The sequence below is a fragment of the Pinus tabuliformis genome, chromosome 5_2 (assembly GCF_031772625.1).
Source record: "Pinus tabuliformis cultivar Carrire ecotype Pingquan chromosome 5_2, CPIR1, whole genome shotgun sequence".
NCBI lineage: Eukaryota > Viridiplantae > Streptophyta > Pinopsida > Pinales > Pinaceae > Pinus > Pinus tabuliformis.
The window spans coordinates 1,080,443,951-1,080,466,903 of NC_142306.1; the positions used below are offsets into that span (position 1 = coordinate 1,080,443,951).

General features: G+C 36.9%; 1 protein-coding gene across 5 annotated transcripts in view; it reads left to right on the plus strand.

Moving 5' to 3' along the window:
• Positions 1-22,953, plus strand: part of LOC149162988 (RNA helicase family protein) — a 405,052-nt gene that overhangs the window by 12,371 nt on the left and 369,728 nt on the right. For all 5 annotated transcript variants that reach the window (XR_016261962.1, XM_089437477.1, XM_089437478.1 and 2 more), the window contains exons 3-4: positions 8,339-8,413; positions 13,734-13,823. Coding sequence is in view for 4 of the 5 variants with exons in the window: in XM_089437477.1 (XP_089293603.1) it covers positions 8,339-8,413; positions 13,734-13,823 (165 nt within the window). In the remaining variant the exon portion in view is untranslated. The remainder of the gene's footprint in view (positions 1-8,338; positions 8,414-13,733; positions 13,824-22,953) is intronic.

Consider the following 22,953-nt stretch of genomic DNA (forward strand, 5'->3'; position numbering starts at 1 on the left):
CGGTGTCATAGAAGAGATGTGTCACACGACACGGTCCCCAATGGACTTCCTGCAACTTGATACAAATTGCCAACCCTGAACCCAAATAGTAAAAGCATCTTTAAAATTCTTTTTCCAAACACGTACCTTTCCATCAATGAATGCCACCTTGTAACCTTTGTCTTCCATTGCCAAAATGGACACCAGGTTCTTGTAAATGAATTGAGTTACCCTGATCCAATTGAAGAGTAACATTCCCTACACCCTTTACGGGATAGGTGGCATCGTCTCCAAGAATAATCTCCAATTTTGTCTCCTTCTCTATCAAATTAGAGAGAGCTTCCTTGTATCCGGTGAAGTGCCTTGAAGCACCACTATCAATAAGCCAATTTCCCAAATTGTCCGGAGGAGAGGTAGTGGAGAGGGCCGATATAAGATAATGCTCCTTTTGCTTATCAGAAACAACATTTGATTCTTCATACCTTGGAGTTCCTTGCTTTCTTGGAGTGTCGACCATTTTCTTGATGTCCCGCATTCCTTTTTCCTTTGCCATTGTATCTGTCATTCCTTCGATCATTGATGTTTCACCTGGAATGATTGTGATCATCGTCATGTGATGTGTCCTTTCTATTTGGACACTCCCTCACATAGTGGCCAAACTTATTGCAAGCAAAGCATTTGCCTTTCCTTCCACCCATAGATCCGGGCTTTCCGTTGAAATGACCTTTAGACCCTGCATTATTTCTCCTTTTGGCATGAGTGGAGAAAGCAGTAGGGTTGCCTCTATTAGAAGGCATTTCTTGCTCCACCATCCTGGTTTCTTCTTGAATGCATCTTGACATCAATTCTTCAAACCTTGGAATTCGATCATTATTGAGAATAGTGGTTCTAAATATATACCACTAGGGTGGGAGTCCTCCAAGAGTAGTGATAGTAAGTTCCCTATCAGATATTATTTTTCCAATCGATAGAAGATCATTCTTGATCTCAGTGATCCTTAAGAAGTAGGATTGAATATCCTCGCCCTTGCCCTTCTTAATATCCTTCAGCTTTTTTTTGAGAAATACAATTTGATTTGCATCACTAACCTTGAACATGCCTACCAATCTGTTGTAGATCTCCTTGGAGGTGTTTAGATCAGACATGTAGCTCACTAGATGCTTGTCAATGGAATCTCTAATAATCTTCTTCGCTTTGACTTCACCCTTAGTGTACTTGTTCTTTTTAGCAACTGGTGCATTTGATGGAGGCTCAGGGATTTTACCCTTCACATAATCCAACACTTCTTGCTCTTCCAATGTCAGATCCAAAGATATCTTCCATCCGTGATAGTCAGACTTTTCGCGGAGCTTATCTTCAGCCGCAAAGTGGGATGAGGAACTCATTGAGCCTTTGACCTTGTCCAACTGTCTTCGGTGATTTCTCTTTCACTCTTGCTTGGGCTTTGTCTTCACCACACCTCCGATACCATGTTAATTTTTGGAATGTTCTATGCTTAGAGCAATTTACTTCAATTTTTCATATTAGCTCAATAACAATATTCAGATTAGCAATCACATCAACATGATAGGAAAGTGCAGACAGAACATAAACATGAACAACAGAAGACAAGCCAAGACAAGAGGACACAAGATGTGGCACCAGCCAGGGATAAACCCCAATGTGGGTAAACCCTTGATCAATTCTTCTTATGTTCTTCAATAGTTCAACACAGAGAGAGATAGTACAAATATACAAGACTGATAATTAATGACAACAACAGATAAGACATCCAACAGAAAGCTCAATGTATTTTCCTTGCTGTTTGGAAGATGGCAGCAACAGACTGCTGCAATCACGATTCAATCTAGTCAACACATTGACCCAACAGTCCTTCACAAAGTGCTGTTGTCCACCATTGTTTGCTTGCTGCTTCTACAAGTCTAGTTAGGGCAGAAGAAGAAACCCATTTAACTTTTCACGCTGTCTGTCAACTAAGCCCTTGAAGGGCCGCAGTCCACCTAGGAGAGTCTCTCCTAATCCACGTTGCTTCCTATGATCAATGTATACTGCAATGCTGCCTTGGGACAACCTTAGCTGCTTGATATTGCTTGCAGCCTAGCAAAGCAGCTAGCTGTAGCTTCAAATTCTAAATGAATCCTTAACTCATGTCTATTCATAACCTTTGTCACCTAAATGGATCAGACACTCCTTGTCTGTGGATAGACCACTTTTGGACAACGTTTAAAATCCTCTTGTCTGCAGCTAGGGGACCTTGCTTTTGCTGCGGATAAGGGCTATACTTTACAGCGTATGAGAGCTTCTCTTAACAAAATATTATGGCTCCCTTTGAACATCGTATTAAGGGCCTTCAAGCACTGTGTAATAGCTGCGTTTGAAACCTCCTTTCTCTGTGCAATTGAGTCTCTTCTAGACTGCGTATGGGAGCCAACCCTATGACTATGCCTAGGGTTTCCACTGACTGTGGTTAGGGCACATTAAGTCAACGAATTGGACCTCTTCTTGCTGCATGTAAAACCCTCCTTAAACTGTGGCTAGGGCTCCCTTAAATGCTGTGGATATGGTGCTTTCTTAACTGTAAGTAGGGCTTCTTTATGACAGTGCTTAGGGTTTCTGTAGGCAACATATAAGTCCTCCTTTGACTGCGTCCTAGTCTCTTTTAGAATTGCGGATTAGGGCAAATTGTGACTGTGGATTAGGGCATGGCAGATCCCCTTCAATTGCATCTAGATGATCCTCCCTTGATTGCGGCTAGACTGCTGCTAGGGCTTCTACCTTTTAGATCTGTGGCTAGGGATAGATCTCCTCTAGGACAACGTACTCTCTTAGAGACTTCTCCTTCCACCAAAACCCAAACAAGTGGAGACAGAGAGACCACAAGAGATGTGTGTGTAAAATGACTTGCAAGCCACCTCTATTTATAATAAAACGTTGAGGATAAGTTGGGGTAATTTGGTTGTTGGCTGACCTTGACGAATTGTCACATAACACAAATAAATTCATATCTCCATGAATACATGTTGGAATCAGATGATCTTTAGATCAATCTTACACCTCTCGATGAGAGGAATCCAAGAAAAATATGAGCTGCCATAAATAAGATGACCCACATGGAGTTTGGCCCTGGTTTCCAATTTTAACATATTTACATTTGACCATTTCATTTCAAGTTCAAGTACATTTACATTTCAAGCACTTAATTATCTAAGTACTTTTACTTTCCAACAATTTACTCTTCAAGTACTTTACTTCAAGCATCTACTTCTATAAACACTCTCTTGGAAGTTGGAACTAGTCTCATTGGTTATATCTTTTGCTTGTCAGGTACGTCATTTATTTGCTTATCACTGTTTCATCTTTGTTTTATGAATGATTCATGATCCTTATGGTTATTTACTTGTGAATGCTTTGAAGTATATGCTATGGTTCATTTTGTTGATGGTGGATTGTATCTTGTCTAATTTCTTTTAACTCCTAGAACTTGATTTACTTTTCTTATTTTAATCAAGCCTTTGTTTATCTTGTCTCATAGGGTACACTCCCCTTGGCTTCGGTAGTTAGGCTAGAAGGAGTAGTTGAGATTTGAGTGACCATTGTTCAACTCAAGACTTGTCTCAAAGGTCACACCAAGTGGAGTTAAATATTTTCTCCACGATAGCCTAGGTGTGGATTTAGGTGGCAACAACTAGCAAGGAAGAAGTTAAAACCCTCTGGGATTGAACTTGAGGAAGGGCCAACATTGATCGAAGGTTGAATAGAGAGCTCTCGTTGCAATGTTGAACTAGGTTGAATAGGTGATAAAGAACTAGGGGGTTTCTCCATACCTGCTATCTCCTTGGAAGACATAATGGCAAGAGGGATCTCACTAGCTACCTGCATCTTCTTAGTAGTAGCATCAATTTTCTTTGTGTCAGGTCCTAAATTCATCATTAGCTCCTCTTTTGTGGTGGGAGTAGTTCCTTGTGGAGGATGTTGAAAATGTAGTAAGTAAAGGTCTTCTGGCTTGTGCCTTAGCCAGTGAAGACTTCGATTTTTCTTTCTCTAGCATGAGTGCGAGACCATGAGTTAGAATTCAGTTAGGATGAGTTTATTTCCAGTTTACTGCAATGATCATCAAGATGGCATGGGTACAGTTGGAACTTCAATTAAGTGGAGTCTTCATTAGTTTGACTACAAAATGAGGTGGTCGTTACAAGTTCAGTTAGAGCGAGTTAGTCTTCAGTCTTGATTGAAAGGAGAATGAGTTAATACTCCAAGTGTTGATTGGAGAGAATTAGTTGGACTCCATGCTCGAATTGGGTCTATAAAGAGGAGGACGAGGCACAAGAAATATTAGTTTTGTATATAAGGTTTGTGAGACAAGGCAGTTCACGAGTTTGTGGAGAGCATAGATTTTAGAGCTTGTGTCCTAAGAAATAGGAAGTCACAAGTGCACAAGAGAAAATGAGCCTCAAGTGCACCAAAAAATAGTGGCTTGTGCACTAGGAAATAAGGGCAGATTTGCACTAGGATTTGGGAGCCTCTTGTGCGCTAGGAAATAGGGAACTAGTGCGCAAGGAAATAGGGGCTCTAGTGTGCAAAGATCAACGAGTAGGATGAGGGGATTTGCAGGGCAAGTCAAGGCTATTCAACAGAGGAACAATTGCGTGCTAGAGGGACAAGACCAAGTAGTGATCAAAGCAAGCTGAGATCAATTGTATCAATTGAGATTAGTGAGAATAAGAAAAACACTTTCTTAGAGACAGATTGCTTTGTAATAGATCCAATTTCTTAAGAACAATTAATAAAACACCACAACAAAGATAACAGGTTTTCCCTTTTGGGTTTCTTGGGTAAACAAGCGTGTCAATTCGTGTGACTGGGTTTTTATCTCTAGTGTGTATTCCTTTGTGTATAAGTTGTTAAGAAACTTTGTATCTTGGTGAAAGTAAATTTGGTTTTTGTTTTCAGTTGCTTTCCTTTGAGTTATTTATCTAAGTAGTTGCAGAGTTTCATGGAAATTTAACAGAGGATGAGGGGACCACTCATGCTTGTTCTTGCTCACACATTGGAAACCCTAACTCCCTTAAATTTGGCATTTGGTGAACAAACTATAACTTTGGTGGTCACATCACTCCTAGAATTGTCAAGGATAATATAGGTAGTAGGAAGCTCCACATGAGGGTGGGTTCTTTGGAAATAAAGATTGTGCTTTCCTACACTCCCATTTAGATCTCTCACCCGCCAAACCTAAATCCATCCATCATATGGTCTCTAGCACTTGCAATGAATGTTGTACTCATGCCTCCTCCAACCTCCTAAATAAATCTATTTGGTATATCAAACTCTTCCACCAATCCACTAGAGAAATCACTTTAGCCTCCTAATTAAATCTATTTGGTATATCAAACTCTTCCACCAATCCGCTAGAGAAATCACTTTAGCCTCCTAATTAAATCTATTTGGTAGCTTAGGTACATTGAATGAATGCCTTACTGATGTGAATATTAATTATTCAGTTATGAACTTCGAGTTTATCCACTGCGCAACACATTAAAGTTCAACAAGGCAAGGATGCCACTATAACTTTTTAATACCTCGTGTAAGTAGAACCATTGATTAATCTTTAAACTTTTCAATCTCAAATAAAGTATTAAAAATTATAATACTATTTAAAATCATATTCTATTAAAAAAAATTAAAATGTCATTTTGAAAATTTTAAAATAATGTTAAAATAATTTAGCTTAATATTTTGATCAACAATTTATTTTGAATTGAAATATAAAAAAACATATTATAACTAGCGCATAAATTAAATTTTATAATATTTTAAATTTATTTTAAAATCACTACAATCATTTATAAGGAAAAATATATCATTTAAAATAATTTACGAGTGAGAATTGTTGGCATATTTTGTCAATGTATAATTTATAGTAATTAAAAATAAATAATATTTAAATTAATTTAACTTCATACATAAGATTAAAATACTATATCCAATTATAATTTACCTTATTCTCAAGGATTTTTTAAGAATTATTTATTATAAATAAAATTAAATATAAACTATAATAAATAAATATACAACTAAAAATAATCTTTAAAAAATTTATTTTTTTATTAAAAAAAATCTATATTTCTCATATTTTTAATTTATTTATTAATTTATTTTTTATTTTTTTATTTTTTTTTATTGAAAAAACTTCTTTATTTTTCATATTTTTTAAATTGAATAAAATGATTTTAATTAAGTTGAAAAGTATTTTGCAACATTGTAACGTTACATAAATCATCATTTTTTAAATACCAACTTGAAGAGGTTCATATTTCATTTCCCCAAAAAATACACTTGTCCATTTCATTGGCAGAATCTAATTATTAATGATGGGGTATCTTAGCTAATAACAAGACCTTTTTATGCTAGTTCTTATATTTTAGTTTTTGGAAATAATTAATCGTTATTTATAGGTATTTTAGGGCATAGTTTCAGTCTTATCAAATATTATGGATTTTAAATGATTCAATTTATTTGTAACAATGACGCCAAGATCAAAGTTATTTGGAAGAAAAATTCCATTATAACCTTGGACATTGATACTATTGTTTTTATGTTTAGGCTAAGAGATATTTTTGGAACAAAATTCCTATTATAACCTTATGACGTTGATACTATTTGTTTTAAGGAGAATTCCACCTGGATAGTGAACACACAACTAATAAACCTCTAAAGTTTAGTTCTTTTTTCTTGGTTGAAGTAGTTCTCTCAAATGCAAGGAGAGAATAACAATAAGGTTGAGATAATTTTCATTATTTTATTAATCATTTTTTTTAATAATTTATAATACATTAAAGCGGTAACTAAATTGAAATGATGGTGAAGACATAAAATTAAATGAGTTATCACCATTCAACATCAATAGCCTAGCAGGATTGTTCTAAAAGTCCCTCTCCACTCATGCATAATCTTCCATTCACATGCATCGATGGGGTTGGTGATGAAAACCTTGAGTTCTATGAGCCATTTATCAATTGCAATCTTTTCTTTTATTGTCTTTTACTTTAATCAAGTTTATAGTACTAATTAATAATAAAAATAACATATTATAACATATATTTTAATTTAATTATATTTTTTTTGTAAGCTTGGTGGGATTACATCTTCATGTCCAATATATCACCCCGATCGGGGCGGGGAATTGAACCAGTGACTTCACATCAAGGAGTGCCTTAACAAAGCACCCGATCACCGTCTATCCAAGACCCTGTGGACTTAATTAACTATATTTAAACTAAATTAATTTAACTATATTTTAATCTAACACCAAACATATGTCTTTTCCCTTGTGAGCATTTCTAGAAGGAAGCTGTACCTTTTGATGAAAAAATATAAATTTTCCATACAAATCTATACAAATAATAGGTTAAAATGAACAAATATGATATCAAAGTTTATAAAAAAAAATCCACAAATAAAGTTCTTATTATCTCTGCCTAGCCAGAGATACTGCAATCATGAATTATCTTGCTATTTTAATTGTAATTTTTATTAATATAAAGTTGTATGTCTGTGTTCTTTTCGACTCTAATTTAACTATATTTAAACTATGTGAGAGTAACAACTTTGTAGCCCTTATTCAAATGTGGACTGGTTCATACCTTTCAAAGTTCAATAATTAAACCAAGGGGCAAAGAACGATAGCTATGCGGCCTTGTTAACATAAGTCACCTTATTTTATTAAACTAAATTACAGCTTAACTTCATTAAACATGTGACCATTATAATAAGCTAACTCGCAAAATACTTTCCCTCTCTCTTCCTTTTGAGTTTATTTGATCCCATTCCTCTGTGTGATACCAATATTGTTATTAAAGTGTTCTTTGATAGTATGTTTGTTTGCTGGCTTCACAAGTTGCTTACTAATTTTGGCTAGAAAACAATATTTTAGTGTCCAATCAAGTCTACTATAACAACCAGAGTCCAGTTAACACAGCTTAGAATGGAGCTGATGATACAAAACAATATCCTCTACTGATGTTAACATACACGAGAAAAATTAGACACCCTTGTAAAAGCTAAGTGTTCTTGATGTGTGCATGTAGCCACTGTAAAATTTTCTACACAATGGATAATGTACTAAAATTGTTACGAGGATTTTTGCATTTTATAAAAATTCAATGCAAGCAATTAGATATTAGATCTTAATTTGTCATCAAAACACAACCTTTTTTATGGTTCTACTTGTCATGTCAAAGTGGATCATGTTATTGATGAGGCATATGCATCTGCTATACCATATAATATTTTGTTCAAATACGTACAATATCTCTATAATTACTCTAATTGTAATTTACATCTATGATTTCATATGGTTCAGTACCTCAAAGAGGCTGGTTGGGCTGAGGGTGGTCGATTAATAGCTTGCACCCAACCGAGGCGATTAGCTGTTCAGGTACTTGGCCTTTATTTTCTTATTTACTTCCTTCTAGTACATCCACCTTTCTTCATGGTTCAGGTATTGGTAATTTCTTTATACAAGCACTTAAGTTTAAGCAAGAAAGATATTTATGTATGCAAGGATGGTTATCTGTTGGAATTTATCTTTTCTCTATAAGTCTAGCACCGTCTTTTGCTGTAAGATGTCTGACAGACATCGTCATTTCTGCAAGCTCTAGTTTTATTGTAGTTCATGCACTCATTTTTATCCTATTCTCCTTGAGTTTGATACCCTATTTCCATTAGTCCTAAAGCATATATCCATCGTAACCTGAGATCTATCAAGTTCTAAATGGAATCAAAGATATCAAAGTGCAAATCTCAATGTATTTAATGTATTTGAGGATGCAAAACTTAAGGTCTGAACCTCAAGGGATTTGATCCCTCTCAGTGCTTAATAATAGATCCAGTGTTAAGATGGATCTATGTTAGTTGCAATGGCACACAACCACATACAAATTAAAATTTGACAATATATGCTAGCAGGTATGTTTGCCTGCAACATTAATAAAGATATTGTATGTTTAGTGTAGGTAGACAAACCTGCATATATTGGACATATATATTGTATATGCAGTTCAATTTTGAACTGTTATTGTTTCTTGTATTTATGTGTATGTATTTCATTTAATAGACATTTTTTTTAAAGGGAACAGATAGCATTTTCATTACACTATCTGGAAACAGGTCAGGTCCCTTACAAAAATCAGACTTGATCTATCTGTATCTTTCCTTTCATTACAATGAGTATGGACCTTCTTGCTACCCCTATTATTTACATATGTTCTATGTATAAGGCTATAGCTATAGATTCTCCAAAAAGTGCCATTATAGACTATACAATGGTATTGCATATATATAAAATAAAAGTACTTTCAGCTGCTTTCAGTCTTGGCGTCATCACCCGCAGGCTCATCCACAGACGTGTGTTCAAGTTCTCTGGTTTGTTCTCTTCTTCTCCCTAAATCTTCGTAGCAACAACATCAGCTTCATCATCATCACCAACCAGAACCTTCACAACAGCAATCCTACCGCACTCAGCATTGGTGGCGGATGGATTTCCAACACCAAACACCTCCTTTAAGACTCCCATCGTAGTTGTCTCCACCTTGATTTCTATATTGTCAACCTTTTGCTGTACGCTCAGAACGTCCATTCGCAAACCTTCCATTGTTTTCTGCATAAGCTCCCAGTCTTTACCTAGTCCGGACAACTGAGCATAAATGACTGCCATATTCTTGTTTAATTCTTTAACGATTTCCTTTATCACATGCTTGCAGTAGCCCTCAATCAGGCTCTCAATACCAACGTTCCCGTGCCATTGCCGGACCCCGAGCTCCCAGAACTTGAACCACCCCCGCTGACATTCCTTGCTGATGACATTTTTGCAGAAATCCGCTTCTGCACAACGAAGATCTTGTGATTAACTGATCGTAGCCAACTGAGGTATATAACGACCCGATCCACCCCGACATTCCTCTCCATCCTGTCTTTCATAAATGTGGAATAGTGCAGGGTCTTATCAATTGCTATACCTTCCATGTTCCCCCCCGTCCAAGACCAAAAGCTCGCATCAATGGTGCTATCTTCCCTTGTTGAAACTGTTATATTGTACAAGCCAGCGAGAGTTCGATGCCTCATCACACACCTGTTATTGCACATGACCTACCGTCCGACGACACCACAACTGTGAGTTAAAATACCACCTACTGTCCTAATAGTCAAGATGCGAAGGTACCTCGGGTAGCTGTCCAACATAACTACCACCACGCAAAGGCACCTAGGGGAGCTGGCCTCCTTAACTGCTTCCATAATGTTCTGACTACCCGTACCCCCAACGTATGACGTCGACTTGAGGCCATCGGCTAAGGGATGGGACATAATGTTATGTGGTGATTTATGCTTACTATACCAAGTCCTAATATAACCCCCACATTTGCCTGAATGTCTGCCATCTGGTTGTTGGCTCACAGCACGTGGAATAGATTAACTTTATCAAATCTTTTTAACAAATATATTATTCTTACCATGATTGAGGAAGTTTCATCTGCTAGATGGGAGCCATTCCCGAGAAGCCTAATACAATTTTGAATGATTAGCTTGGAATCGCTCACTATGTTCAAGGAGTTGACAACATTGTCTAAACATATTTTTAATCCTTACCATAGTGCTAATGCTTCCGCCTAGTTGTTAGATGTGACCCCAAGTCCCCAAGCATATTTTACTTCTGTTTGTTCTTCGAGGTTGATTATTACCCCTCCCACTCCAGCCTCCCTGGGGTTACCTTTCGACGCACCCAATGTTGTAGTTATCGTTATTGGGATATTATCGGCGAGGGGAAAAAACCGGGAAAAAATCGTAAAATACAAAAATATTCATTTTTTTTTTTCAATTTTTTAAATATCTAAAGTATATACAACATAAAATAAATACATTGACACATAAATATGATAAAAGAACTAATATATAAGATGTGTAATATCATTTCTAGTGCTACATCACACATAACAGTGAATCATGTCTTGAATAGTAAGTCCTGACTTCTGAGTCCCAACTCAGCCTCAAAATATCAACAAAAAATATAATAATGTTCTCATATCATGAGTCATAATGTCATATACAATGAAATGAACCAAATAACTAAAGTCTAATACTACTGATTTCCTCAGCCCCTCTTGCGAGACAATGCAATAGCTTTCCCTTTCCCTCTAGATGTAGATGCCGGTGGAGTTGGTAGTGGACTCTGCTGTGCTCTAGAAGCTGAAGAACTAGGAGCTACAAGAGGTAGACCACGTCCTCTACTAGTGACAGGAGTAGCCTGGTTAGGTTGTGTCACCTCCTCCTCCTTTTGCTCCTCCTCATCAAAAAATCAGAGATATATATATATATATATATATATATTTATTTATTTATATTTACAAGAATTTTTCGCGATTTTTTGTGAAAAAAAATTAACGTAAAAATCGGGCGATAATATCGCCAAACTCAAAAAATCGCAATTTTCGCAACACTGGATGCATTATCAAAATACAGCTAGATGTCCCCGACTTTCCTTGGCCATTTGGCGAAATCATCTCCTTTCAATCTAATGCAGAATTTCGGAATTTCAATGGATCTTAAACAAGGGGATTTTGGGGAGGGAGGAGCAAGCCTTAGCCAACATTTTTTGGAGTTGGTCAATTCTTTCATATCCGAAGCATCGTATCCCCTTGAAGAGATGACCTCGAAAAGCAACGTCACGCCTTTAATTGCAACTGTTTCCGAGCTTTGACGAAGGTTTTGGAAGATAGCCTGATTACGACACAACCATATCGACCAACACATATATTTAGGAAATGCCATCCAGCAACGCCGAAGCAAGGGATTTAAAGAGCGAGGTGTTTTATTTCCCCAATGGATAAACATGTCACTCCAGACATCTGCAAGGTGGGGAATTTGAGCCAAAGGAGCAAGGGCATGGTTCCAAACTTCCAGCGAGAAGGGGCAGAGACAAAACAAATGCTTAATTGATTCCTCCGCTTGGCCACACAAAACGCACCAGGATGGACCACTAATTTTCCTCTTTTTTAAGTTCTCGGCTGTCAGGATTTTCTCGTGGACCAGCTCCCAACAAAAAATGTTAACTTTAGGGAGACCATCACCATTCCATATTTCCCTCCACAGAGGGGAGGGGAGAGGGGAGGGTGTAGGATTGGATAAGAGGGTGTAGCCATCCTTGACACAATATTTTTTTGAATTCCCCCCCAACCAAACACGTCTATCCAGCTTACTCGATATTATAGGAGCAAACCCATAGAGGCTTTCAATCAGTATATCCCACTGAACTTGGAGATGATCAGGAATTTCCAGAGAGAGCCACCCACTCCACATGCCGAGATCATCCCAACAAGAGATGTCCACAAGATGAGAACCCATGTTCAATCAACCATCCAGAGAGAGCTGAGTCTATACCATTCGCACAGTTGGATCCAACTTGAATGCGTTTCCCATTTCTAGGAAACCAGCCTAGGTGATTCAAAATGAGAGAGGACGAGGCTTTGCGCAATCTCCATATTTTTGATCCTTTCTTTTCCTAGGATTCATTTGTGCTACTGTTGGCACTACTTTTGCCAACCATCTCTGCACTGCAACCTGCTGCTACTACTGAAATGGATTTTCAACCATAACCAACTGCTCTCTGAACTGAGTAAACTTAGCTCTTCCGAGAGCCTTTGTGTGTATATTGGCCACCTGCTCTCCTGTGGGAACATACTATAGCTGTACTGCTCCAGTGGCTAGGGATAAACCCACAAGGGGAAAACCAAGCAATCCTTTCCTTATACAGTCAGACCAAAATGAGAGATATTCAAGCCAAGACCAATACCAAACTGCCACTGAGATACCAAGTCAAACCCTCGTCCAAGTCACCTCCAAAAGTCAAAGTTAATGCTGGTCAAACTGCTTCAAATTTGGTCAATCTTCAGAATTTTGGACCTGCAACTAGGGCCAAATTTCAGCCTGTAATCACCTCAGAAAATTCCGGCCTCTTCCACAGAAAACAGACTCTCACATGTGCGAACTGCAGTAGTCAAAGATTCAGTCAACGAGGGGAATATTTTTCTTGTTTTTGACTTGTCTACCCTCTCCTTTGACTCAGCTTCTTCTTCTTCTTCACTAGGTTCAAAAATACTTCTTGTGTGATGAATGAATGAGTTTCCAAGTAGGTTGAACTTATCTCTTATATATAGCTGTCCAGGAGGGTCGAATAGGTGCCACTTGGAGGGCTAGGCTGACTTGTCCAAGGAGGGCCGACTTGGTCATCTTGTGGACTTATGACACACTAAAAATTCAAATTCTCTTTCTTTTAAATGTCCAAATGGGACATGACAAAATACATTTTATTTTGACTCGAAATAAACTCTTTTGGCTCTAGCATGAAGAACATGCTTGACAAATTATAATAAATACTTCAATGATAAATATATAATATGAAGACCGAACCTAGTTACAACTTCAACAGTTGGACTTACCTTTCTTACCAATTAGGCTCTTTGAAAGTCACTTGATCACTGGGTTAGTTGAGGGCTTGTTTGACAATGTTTGATGTTGGATAAGACAGGTGTTGTTTATGATAATAAATTATTGTTTTAGTTTTCTACCTTATCATTATTATTATTTTTAAATTTAATTTTTATGGGACTTGAATAAAATAGTAAATGTTGAATGATACCTTTTCCCCTTGTCCTAATTAGTTCAAATTGCTGATTTTCCACGACATTCTTGATTGTATGTTGTAGACAGTTGCTTCAAGGGTGGCAGAGGAGATGGATGTAAAGGTTGGTGCAGAAGTTGGATACTCAATTCGTTTTGAGGATGTGACAACTCCGGTATGCACTAGAAATATGTAGATATGGCCTGAGCATAGTTAGGATGTGTAAGGTACATAAAGCACTTTTGATTATGTCATTGTGAAACAAAAGTCGGTACTGTTTCTATGTAGTGCTTTCTTATTTGGTCATCTATTCCATAGTCTTTGGCATATATTTTCTAATTTGGACAGAAAGAAAGGGGAACAAGCAAGCTGACCTCCCCAACATTTTATGGGCCCATGATCCATTTCATCTGGTTTTTCTTTGTATTGCATATATGGATGAGCTGGATTTTGTCAAGTTACATCTGTTATCTGTAGACTACAATCAAACTCATGTCGATTAAATCTCCGAGGAGTATAATTCTTAGAACATTCATTTATTGTATTTTGTCCACCTTATCTTCTTTTCTGCTTATGATCTGTTTATGTACTTAAGATGAGTTGGAAAATCTGTGTCATATTTGAGTAGGAAAATAACCCACATCAGCTCTAATTTTGTAATTTGTTTTCAATCTTTTTGGCTATTTGCTTATTAATGTCTTCCTTAGTTTGAAAAAAACTATTGTATAATTATTGTCTCTCAATTCTATCTTGTAATTAGTATGTGTCTGGCTGAATTTGGAAATCTCTTGAATCATTTTGATTCTTGACAAAATCCCTTCCTTCTTCAATTTCCATTGAGCTTAAAGTTCTCACGCTTTCCTTTCTAGTTGTGTGCCCTTTCCATCCTTCGCTTAGCCATTATCCTAATATGATAGGTGGTGTAGTGACCCAATTTGAGTTACTGATTATTAGCATGCTTACGAGACGTGTGTATGATAGCTACATACACATGCATTGCAGGCATTGCACTAGTATACATACTAATTTAATTATATAAGTGTCTATGTAAGAAAATGAATTATTTTTTAAAAAGTATTTATTAATACCTTATTTGTTTTTTTTTCTAGTTAAGACTAACCTAAGTACCCACGGGGGATTTGAACCGGTGACCTATCACAAGGAATGCCTTAACAGCGCACCCATTCACCATCAATCCAAAGCCCCGTGGGCATTAATACCTTATTTGTTAAGTAGTACAATAAAATATATTAATTTAATTTCATTAATAAAATTTTATTTAAATAATAAATAATTATTATTACAATGGACAAGATTTATTTTACTTCATAATCTTTGGACAATTCATGCTAAGGTACTTAAAAGAAAATCCTCTTCTCGAAGTCGGTTGAAATGATAAAGTTAAAAATCTCATTTAATGTATAATGACCAACTCAAGTAATAATATCTTAATGGATAAGGTTAAATCTTAAGATTGATTGGAGGAAAGGAAGGTGGGGTTTCTTCGGAGGGAAGAAAACTTTCCTATATAAAAAAAATCTAAAGGAGAAGTAAGGGGGGAGAAAAAATCAGTTTTGGGAAAACAAAGGATTGCCTTCACCTTTGGAATATAGTGCAGAGAGGAGGAAATACAGAGAATGGTGATAGAAAATCAATCTGTTTGAGGGATGAGCCAAGGGCTCGATTTTGAACTGAAAATTGGGAAATTTTGAGCTGTTCTTGGAGTTTTGGGCACGGGGGCCAGTGGACTTCCATTTCGAAGTCCTCTAGATCTGGGAACCGCAGAGGTTGATCCCAGATAGGCAGGGAGGAATTGCTTGGTTTGGTAACAACACCAGATAACTGAGAGCAACGTGGACCGACACCAGATGGGAGAATCAGGTACGCAATTGCATTTAATTTGATAAAATTTTACAAGAAATTTGTCCATCTAGTTGAATCTTAACAACAGTCCTTACAGGTGGTTATAATTCCTTAATTTTTGTTACCATTCAGCAATCTTCATTTTCTAAGATATTTTTTATTACCATCCTGTGCCTCATTCCAAGCAATGTCCCATGGCATAGTTATATAACAGGGAACATAATTATCTAAGAAAGACATCTACCCATGTATTAGTTGTTGAAGAAAGTAGCTATGACTGGTCTTCATAATCCTTGTATTTATAATAATATATAAAAACACAAAAGAAAATTAAATGTTAAATTAGAAAAAAAGAAAATTAAAAGAAAGGAAGTCAACAAAAACCACCTAAAATTAATTTACTTAAAAATAGCTTATACTCACGTAAATAACCTATTTACCATAAGTTACTACCCACCATAATTTAAGCAAGCATTTGCGTAAAATATGGAATAAGGAAAAAGATGTAAATAAATATACGTACCAAGAGTTATTGCTCACCATTATTTAAGTGAGCTTCAACACTTTAAGAAATATGAGTAAAAGTGTAAATGTGTAGACTTACTAGAATTTAATTTACAAAGATGTTAACTTTTCAGATTGTTCTATGCTGTTTCAATTACTTTAGCCCAATTTAATTCTTCTATTAGCGATTCTTCCAATTACTAACAATGTTTTCAATCATAAATAGTAATTGAAGATAGAACACTAAATGCAATGACAAAGTAGACAATAGCACAACCACAAGAGACACCAGATTGGTCAAAGACCAGGGCAAAAACCCCACTAGGGGGAAAACCCTTTCAAATATTCTTCTTATTAGATTGTCATAAAATGTTTCAGCAGAGAGTACAATGAGCCCTGTTGTTGCATAGATTGTCACGACAACGCTCAGACCGGGGGCTGTCACCTCGATCCCCGATCTCTCCTTTTAAGCCTGTCTCCCGCGGCTAAGGGGGGTAGACCCTATGAAATGACGAAGACCAACTGTTGACCAGTTGGTTGGGAGACATGATATGATGAGCACTAAAAAGATTTAATTAATTTAGCAGACCAGTACCTTAAGAGATTTGGTTTTAAAATGATTACTGGTTAGATGATATAAAAATATAAACCGCGAACAACAATCATTTGTCATCAAATAACTTTAGAATAGTGCAAGATATCAGTTAAAACCACAAAGTTCTTATAATGACCAAATCTCAATAACGATATCCAACAATTAAAAATTTCGAAAAGATCAATGCTTTAAACAACCACACAATTATGAATCATTAACCAGATATCATATGCAGCTAATTCATGTGCAGACTTGTCTAAAAATGATAAACATTTATCGATAAATTTGAATCTTAGCAGGAAAAATAAAACGCGACGGGCTGAAACTAAACCTGGCAAATTTTTTTTTTTTTTTTTTTTTGTAAGTTAAACAAAACAAACTAAAATTAAACTACAACTAAAGACCTAAGCTAAAAATAAAAAAAATTAAAACATGATTTAATATATACAAAAGGTGAATCTAAAATCTATAACTATGCTAACCCCTAACATAATGCTAAAAAAGGAATTAAAACTAAAACTATAAGATAATCAAAATTATAATCTATATACCCTAAAAAAGGACTCTTTTTAAATTTATTTATTTTAAATTTTATGATTTTAAATTTAATAAAAATCCCCAAAATGAAACTATTTAAAATGCAATTAAAATCTAAAAAAGATAAAATTCAAAATTATAACTAAACCCTAATCTAATCCTAAATGACAAAACCTAACTACGCATATACATATATCATAAAAAAAAAATTAAACAATAAAAAAAAAAACGCTTACTACACGCTCCCTTTTTATCTGCCTTACGGCTTCGATATGCAAAAGCTTGCTGCAGTCAGACAAAACAGTAGATTTAACCAATGAAACTTGAGATCGAAAACACGACGAAAATCATGACCGCTGCTTCTGAAGGCTATGGCGTTAAATGGAACTGCGCAGATTTTGCAGGCAATTTGATGCCCTTGATGCGTGAGGAAAAAAAACTTGCGGTTTGCAGGGCGGAAGGATTTAGGCGTGCTGATGATACTTCAAGCTCAGAAACAAGTGATGCCAACAAAGATCGAAGATTTCAAAACCGCATCAGGGGTTACCTGAGGATGCCGAGCTGCAAAACTTCGGTTGAAATTGGATCTTCTTACCTGATGCTCACAGCATTTTTCAAAAAAAAAAAACTGTCTTTCATATGAAAACCAAAACGCTGTCACAGCAACATAAAAAAAAAATACGCCTTCCATACTAATCGACTTTTACCTGGTACTTGAGCGGCTTACGCTTTGGGGATATTACCTGGCGAGGAACGATTCTAATAAACACTGCTGAACCCTCGTATCGCTTCAGCGTTTTCCTTTTTTACTGTGCGTGGGCGTGTAAGGAAATCGCCTTTTCTGAAACGCACTGCCCAGCAAATGGTGAAGATCTTGAATCGTATTTGGAAGCTTACTTGATCAATTTATTACGCCACTGTTTGAAGCGTGCAGCCTCCAGCAACCAGGTGATGGTGATTTAATAAAACGCGTGGGTAGGTTTGAGGCCACCGTTGCTATTCAAGTCGAAGTGCATGCGGGTCGATTCTGAGCATTTCTGAATGGGACGATTTCGTTTTAGATTGGACCTGCTACCTGACGCTATGCATATACAAACCAGCCCCGTATAGATTTCGTTTTGCAGCTCTTTTCTCTTGACGGCTATCAGCTACATGAAGCCACGACGTGGAAGGACTCACACAGATTTTGTAGGCAGCCTGACGTTTTTCACGTGGGTAACAGAACAGCAAAACCCTTGAATCGAAATATGTTCCCTTCAAAACGTGATTTCTGGGCCTTAATGCTTCCACGGCCAGCTAAACAGATAGTCAATAATTCAACGCAACACCCAAAGGACCGAGAAAACTCCAGATCTTGTCTCAGGTCTGTAACCTGCAAGAAGAAAACAAAACCCGACAGATATACACAAAATTTTAAAGTAAAACCCTTCAAAACTAACCTAAAATCAAAAAAAATTGCAGTAAACAAAATCAAAACCCTAGATCCAGCAAAAGAATTACAGTATTTACAGATCTAAGGCTCTTTAGTAGCCAGATTTATCAATAATCACAGTAATATTATCAGAATTTAATTTAAATGTAAAATGCTTCAGAAAACCCTGCATGCATTCATAAAAAATAATTCGAATGATAAGCCCGGGATCAAGGACTGGCTGGGCTCTTTCAGAAAACACAATCCGGGAGTTGGCTGGTTCAGCCGAGAACTTCCCCTAACGCCCGGTAATCTGGAAAAAAGGATTTCCTGCACAGCTTAAAATCAACCATCAATGTAGAAGGAGAAAACAATAGTGAAACCCCGATCAAATGGAGATACCTGCCAATATATTTTAGAATCTAAACTATCATTCAAACCCCAAAGATCAGACAAGATACCTGTGCCTAGATCAATCTTCATTAAGCTATCATTAATGGCTGAAAATAAAATTATACAGAACAAATAGAACAATCTTACAACATTTTCAGAAGAGTAACATCAGCAAGATTTTTAACCCCAAAGTATTCTTTATTGCACAAAAAAAATGAACTACAAGAGAGCTTCTTCAGCACAAGACTCACAGATCCAATCTGATCTGAACTGACCCCTAGCACCCTATTTAAAGGAAAAGATCCCAATGGCTAGTTCGAGTGATCCATGTCGAAATGATCTCGACCGTTGATGAGAATCAAGACATATCTTAATCTCATCCGTCGATTTATTAAAAAATGATATTTTACATGCATTCACTCAAAATATTATTATTTTATTATTTTAGGGTTTTTGCTTTATTTTAATTTAATTTTATTATTTTTTATTATTTATTATTTTTTATTATTTATTATTTTTTAATTCATTTTAAAATGGATCCTCGAACTTAGCCTTTGGAAAAATCTCCTAGGACCTAGGACTTAGGACTCATGAGGGGATTTAAAACATTTTCCAACCCTCAAGACACTTTACATCATGAATTTTACAATTTACATCTTAAGGGGAAAAACCCCTTTATCATAGGCCCTCATAAACCACCCAGTTCTGCGACACAACTATAATCTAGCAGATTAATGCACTAGGATTCTCCTAAAATTCTAATGATAAAATGCATCCCGGCTTTGGGGTCAGGCTGAAGGAAAACTCTGCCGATCATGGATCGGTGAGACGAAAAACCTTCCGGGACGTAGATTACCATTAGAAAGTTAGGTCCACCTAGGCAATTTACATACACGACTCATATCTGCTAAGATTATTTACAATTCATATATGCAAACTGGGTTTACAATTAAAATGATCAAGTTGCTGATGACTGCAGGATGGCACGGACACGTCGATCAGGTGCTATCCCTTTTTGCAAAGAAAAAGGGGGTGTACTGCATGGATAGTTGACCGGTAGTGGTCAACAAGCCCAATACAAAATTATCCAACAAAGATTTACCAATACAAATTAGAAACAGACTTCCAAAATCACTGTACAATAGAGAGAAACTTCTAGCCTTCGGTCATCTAAGGTCAACAACGGTCAAGAGTCAAACCCTAGCTCAGAGTCCCAGTCTCACTCATCAAGTTGTCATGCGAGTGATTGTGGCTTCCCAGTCGCTCCCTTAAGCCCTGCAAGTGAGCCACTGTGGTCGAATCGATCCTGTATCAAGTGTGCGATTGGAAAACAGAAACCCTAAACTCGTGTGAGCCTCAGACCTATAATTTCGGACCTTGTTCGAGCTTCCTTCGTCAGGCCTGTGCAAACCAATCAATGAAATAAGAGAAGAAGAAGACGCTTGATGATGCTGATGTTCAAATGAGCTTGAGGTCACTTGTATTTATAGGCTTCCATGGGTGTCCATTTGGTGTTGAGGCCGACCTGTCCAAATGAGGTGATATTTAGGTCGATTTTGGTCCTCTCGAAAAGAGGAATTCAATGCAATCATCATCTTCATCATATGAGCTGACCAATGTGGAATTTGACCCTAGTTGCACAATTTAACAAAAGAGACGTGATTTAATTTACGAGACATGTTTCTTGGATATAAAATACACTTGAACCTTTTCATTTTATACATTCACTTATTACACATATCTCTCTCTATTCTTATAGACGTGATCTCACATATCCCAAGTTTTCAACATTTGTGATCTTTAGTATTTACTTTCCTTTCATGGTTATTGGTTGAATTTCTGAAGTGCGATTGCATGATGAAGATAAAAGAACTATAATATCTATTTACAAGCAATTACCATAGTTTAGAAACAAAGTACTTGTATCAACTGTACTGAAAAATCAACATGGATTAGAGCTTTGGTGAAGCAAGGAAGTTGAAGATCACATCTAAACCTATGCAAGGAAATGTGCTGATCTCTGTTTGCCAACAAAGTTAAAGATCGAGGGCACAAGTTCACAAGAAGGCTATTACAAGCAGACATGCTAGGTTTGGTTGATCTCATGCGATTTGTCTTTGACGAAAGCTGAAGGACTTGTGTCAGAGGGAACAGTTGTGGCAGAAAAAATTGCCTTGGGAGAAATCAGACAGCCTCGTACTAGTTTTAGAGAGAGTAGATATCTGAGTTTGAAATTATGGACTGTCATTGACATTGTCAGGCTAGAAAACTGATATGCTGAAAGGCTGCAGTGACAGAGAGAGTAGCTAGAATACCACAGTAGGATATGTTTGAGTGTGAGAGGGAGCACCTAGTTAGGATGACAGGGAAGCAACTCAGGTGATAGAGCCAGTAAAAGGGTTGGTTTACCAAAATGGTATAGCTGGTCATGGAAAAGTTAGTTATGTTTTGAGATTTGCCTCAAATAGTAAGGTACAATTGCAGATTCAGATTACGCAGAGAGAGCTGAAGGCAAAAAAAGTTCATCAGGATATTGTTTCGAGTCTAGGATTCGTTATGATTATGAGCATGAAGTAGACATCTGCCACTCTCCGTATTGTAGTGGCCAAGTATATTGCAGCTAGATGGCAAGTTGTGAAGCAGTAGGGCTTTAGAAACTACTTGCAGAATTATTTGATTAGGTGTAGGTGACAACATGATGACAGGTTGGAATATCTTGAGATGTAGTACCAAGACATGGTACAAAAGAGAGTAGTATGGCTCTAGTTCTACAGTCAAGCAGATTGATCCCAGGACGAAGTCTGTATACTTCAAGGACAAGCTTGAAATGATTGAGCATGTCTCTCTCAGCAAGAGGGAGTGATGAGATAGCAACATCAAGGACAAACATTCTCTTTGGATCAGGGTGACTAGGAGAATGGTCCAGATTGTTGATATGATAGCATCAGGGACAAACATTCTACCTTAGGAGAATGGTCCAGTAGAGGATAGACATTCTACCTTAAGGAGAATGGTCTGACAGAGGACAAACATTCTTCCTGAGTCAAAGATATTGACCAGAATGAGGAAGAATGGTCCTAGAGGCCTATACACTCAGTTGAGTGGGTGCATTTCAGCATCAGGCTTAGAATCTCCAGATAGGATGACGAGACCACTTAGCATCATGCCAGAAATCACTCATGAAGAGTGAGGCCCTTGGAGATTCACCACGAGTTAGAGATATTGACTGGGATGATGGTGACTAGTCTGTATACCATGTGTCAGTGTGACCAGAATATGGTGACTAGTTGATGCTAAGATATGCCATGTGTCAGGTACCGACCAGGATATGGCAAGTAGTTGATGGCAGATGCTGATGATTTACCATGAGTTGGTAATTAGATGATACTGTTCATTTACCATGTGTCAAAGATGTTTTGACCAGATTATGAATTATGGCAAATTTGGAAGTATTTGTGAGCACACTACAACAATGATAAAAGTTTGGAGTCTGAGATATTGTATGAGTATGAGTTTAAAGGTTGTATGAGAGATTGCTGCTAGGGTTATGTCGGTATGTGTGTCTTGAGAGCATTGTTGTTTTGGCTTTATGTATGTTGCTGTAAGGGAAATGTATCGCAGAAAGGTATTGTGATGTTGTGATTGAGCAGATTGGAATTTGCAAGTATGGATGATAGATGGAAACAGGCCTTATAAGGCCTCACAAAAACCATAAACAACTTAAAGAGAAGGTGGAATCAAGATAGCAGTGCATCAGTTAGTTCTTTGGGCTGCAATGTTTCTACAGACCAGAGAAAAAGGCAGAACAACAGATCCTTCTCAAAGGGAGTCCATACTATTTTACAGCTGGAGCAACCAAGGGATCTGCAGAAAGAACAGGAGATAGGAAATTTGCTCTTTGCACTTGGGTCAGATTTGAAGATCACAAAGGTGACAGTGAAAGCCCTTCTTAAATTGGAGAAGTTAGAATCATTTCTTTCTGAGGTGAACCAATCAGATTGG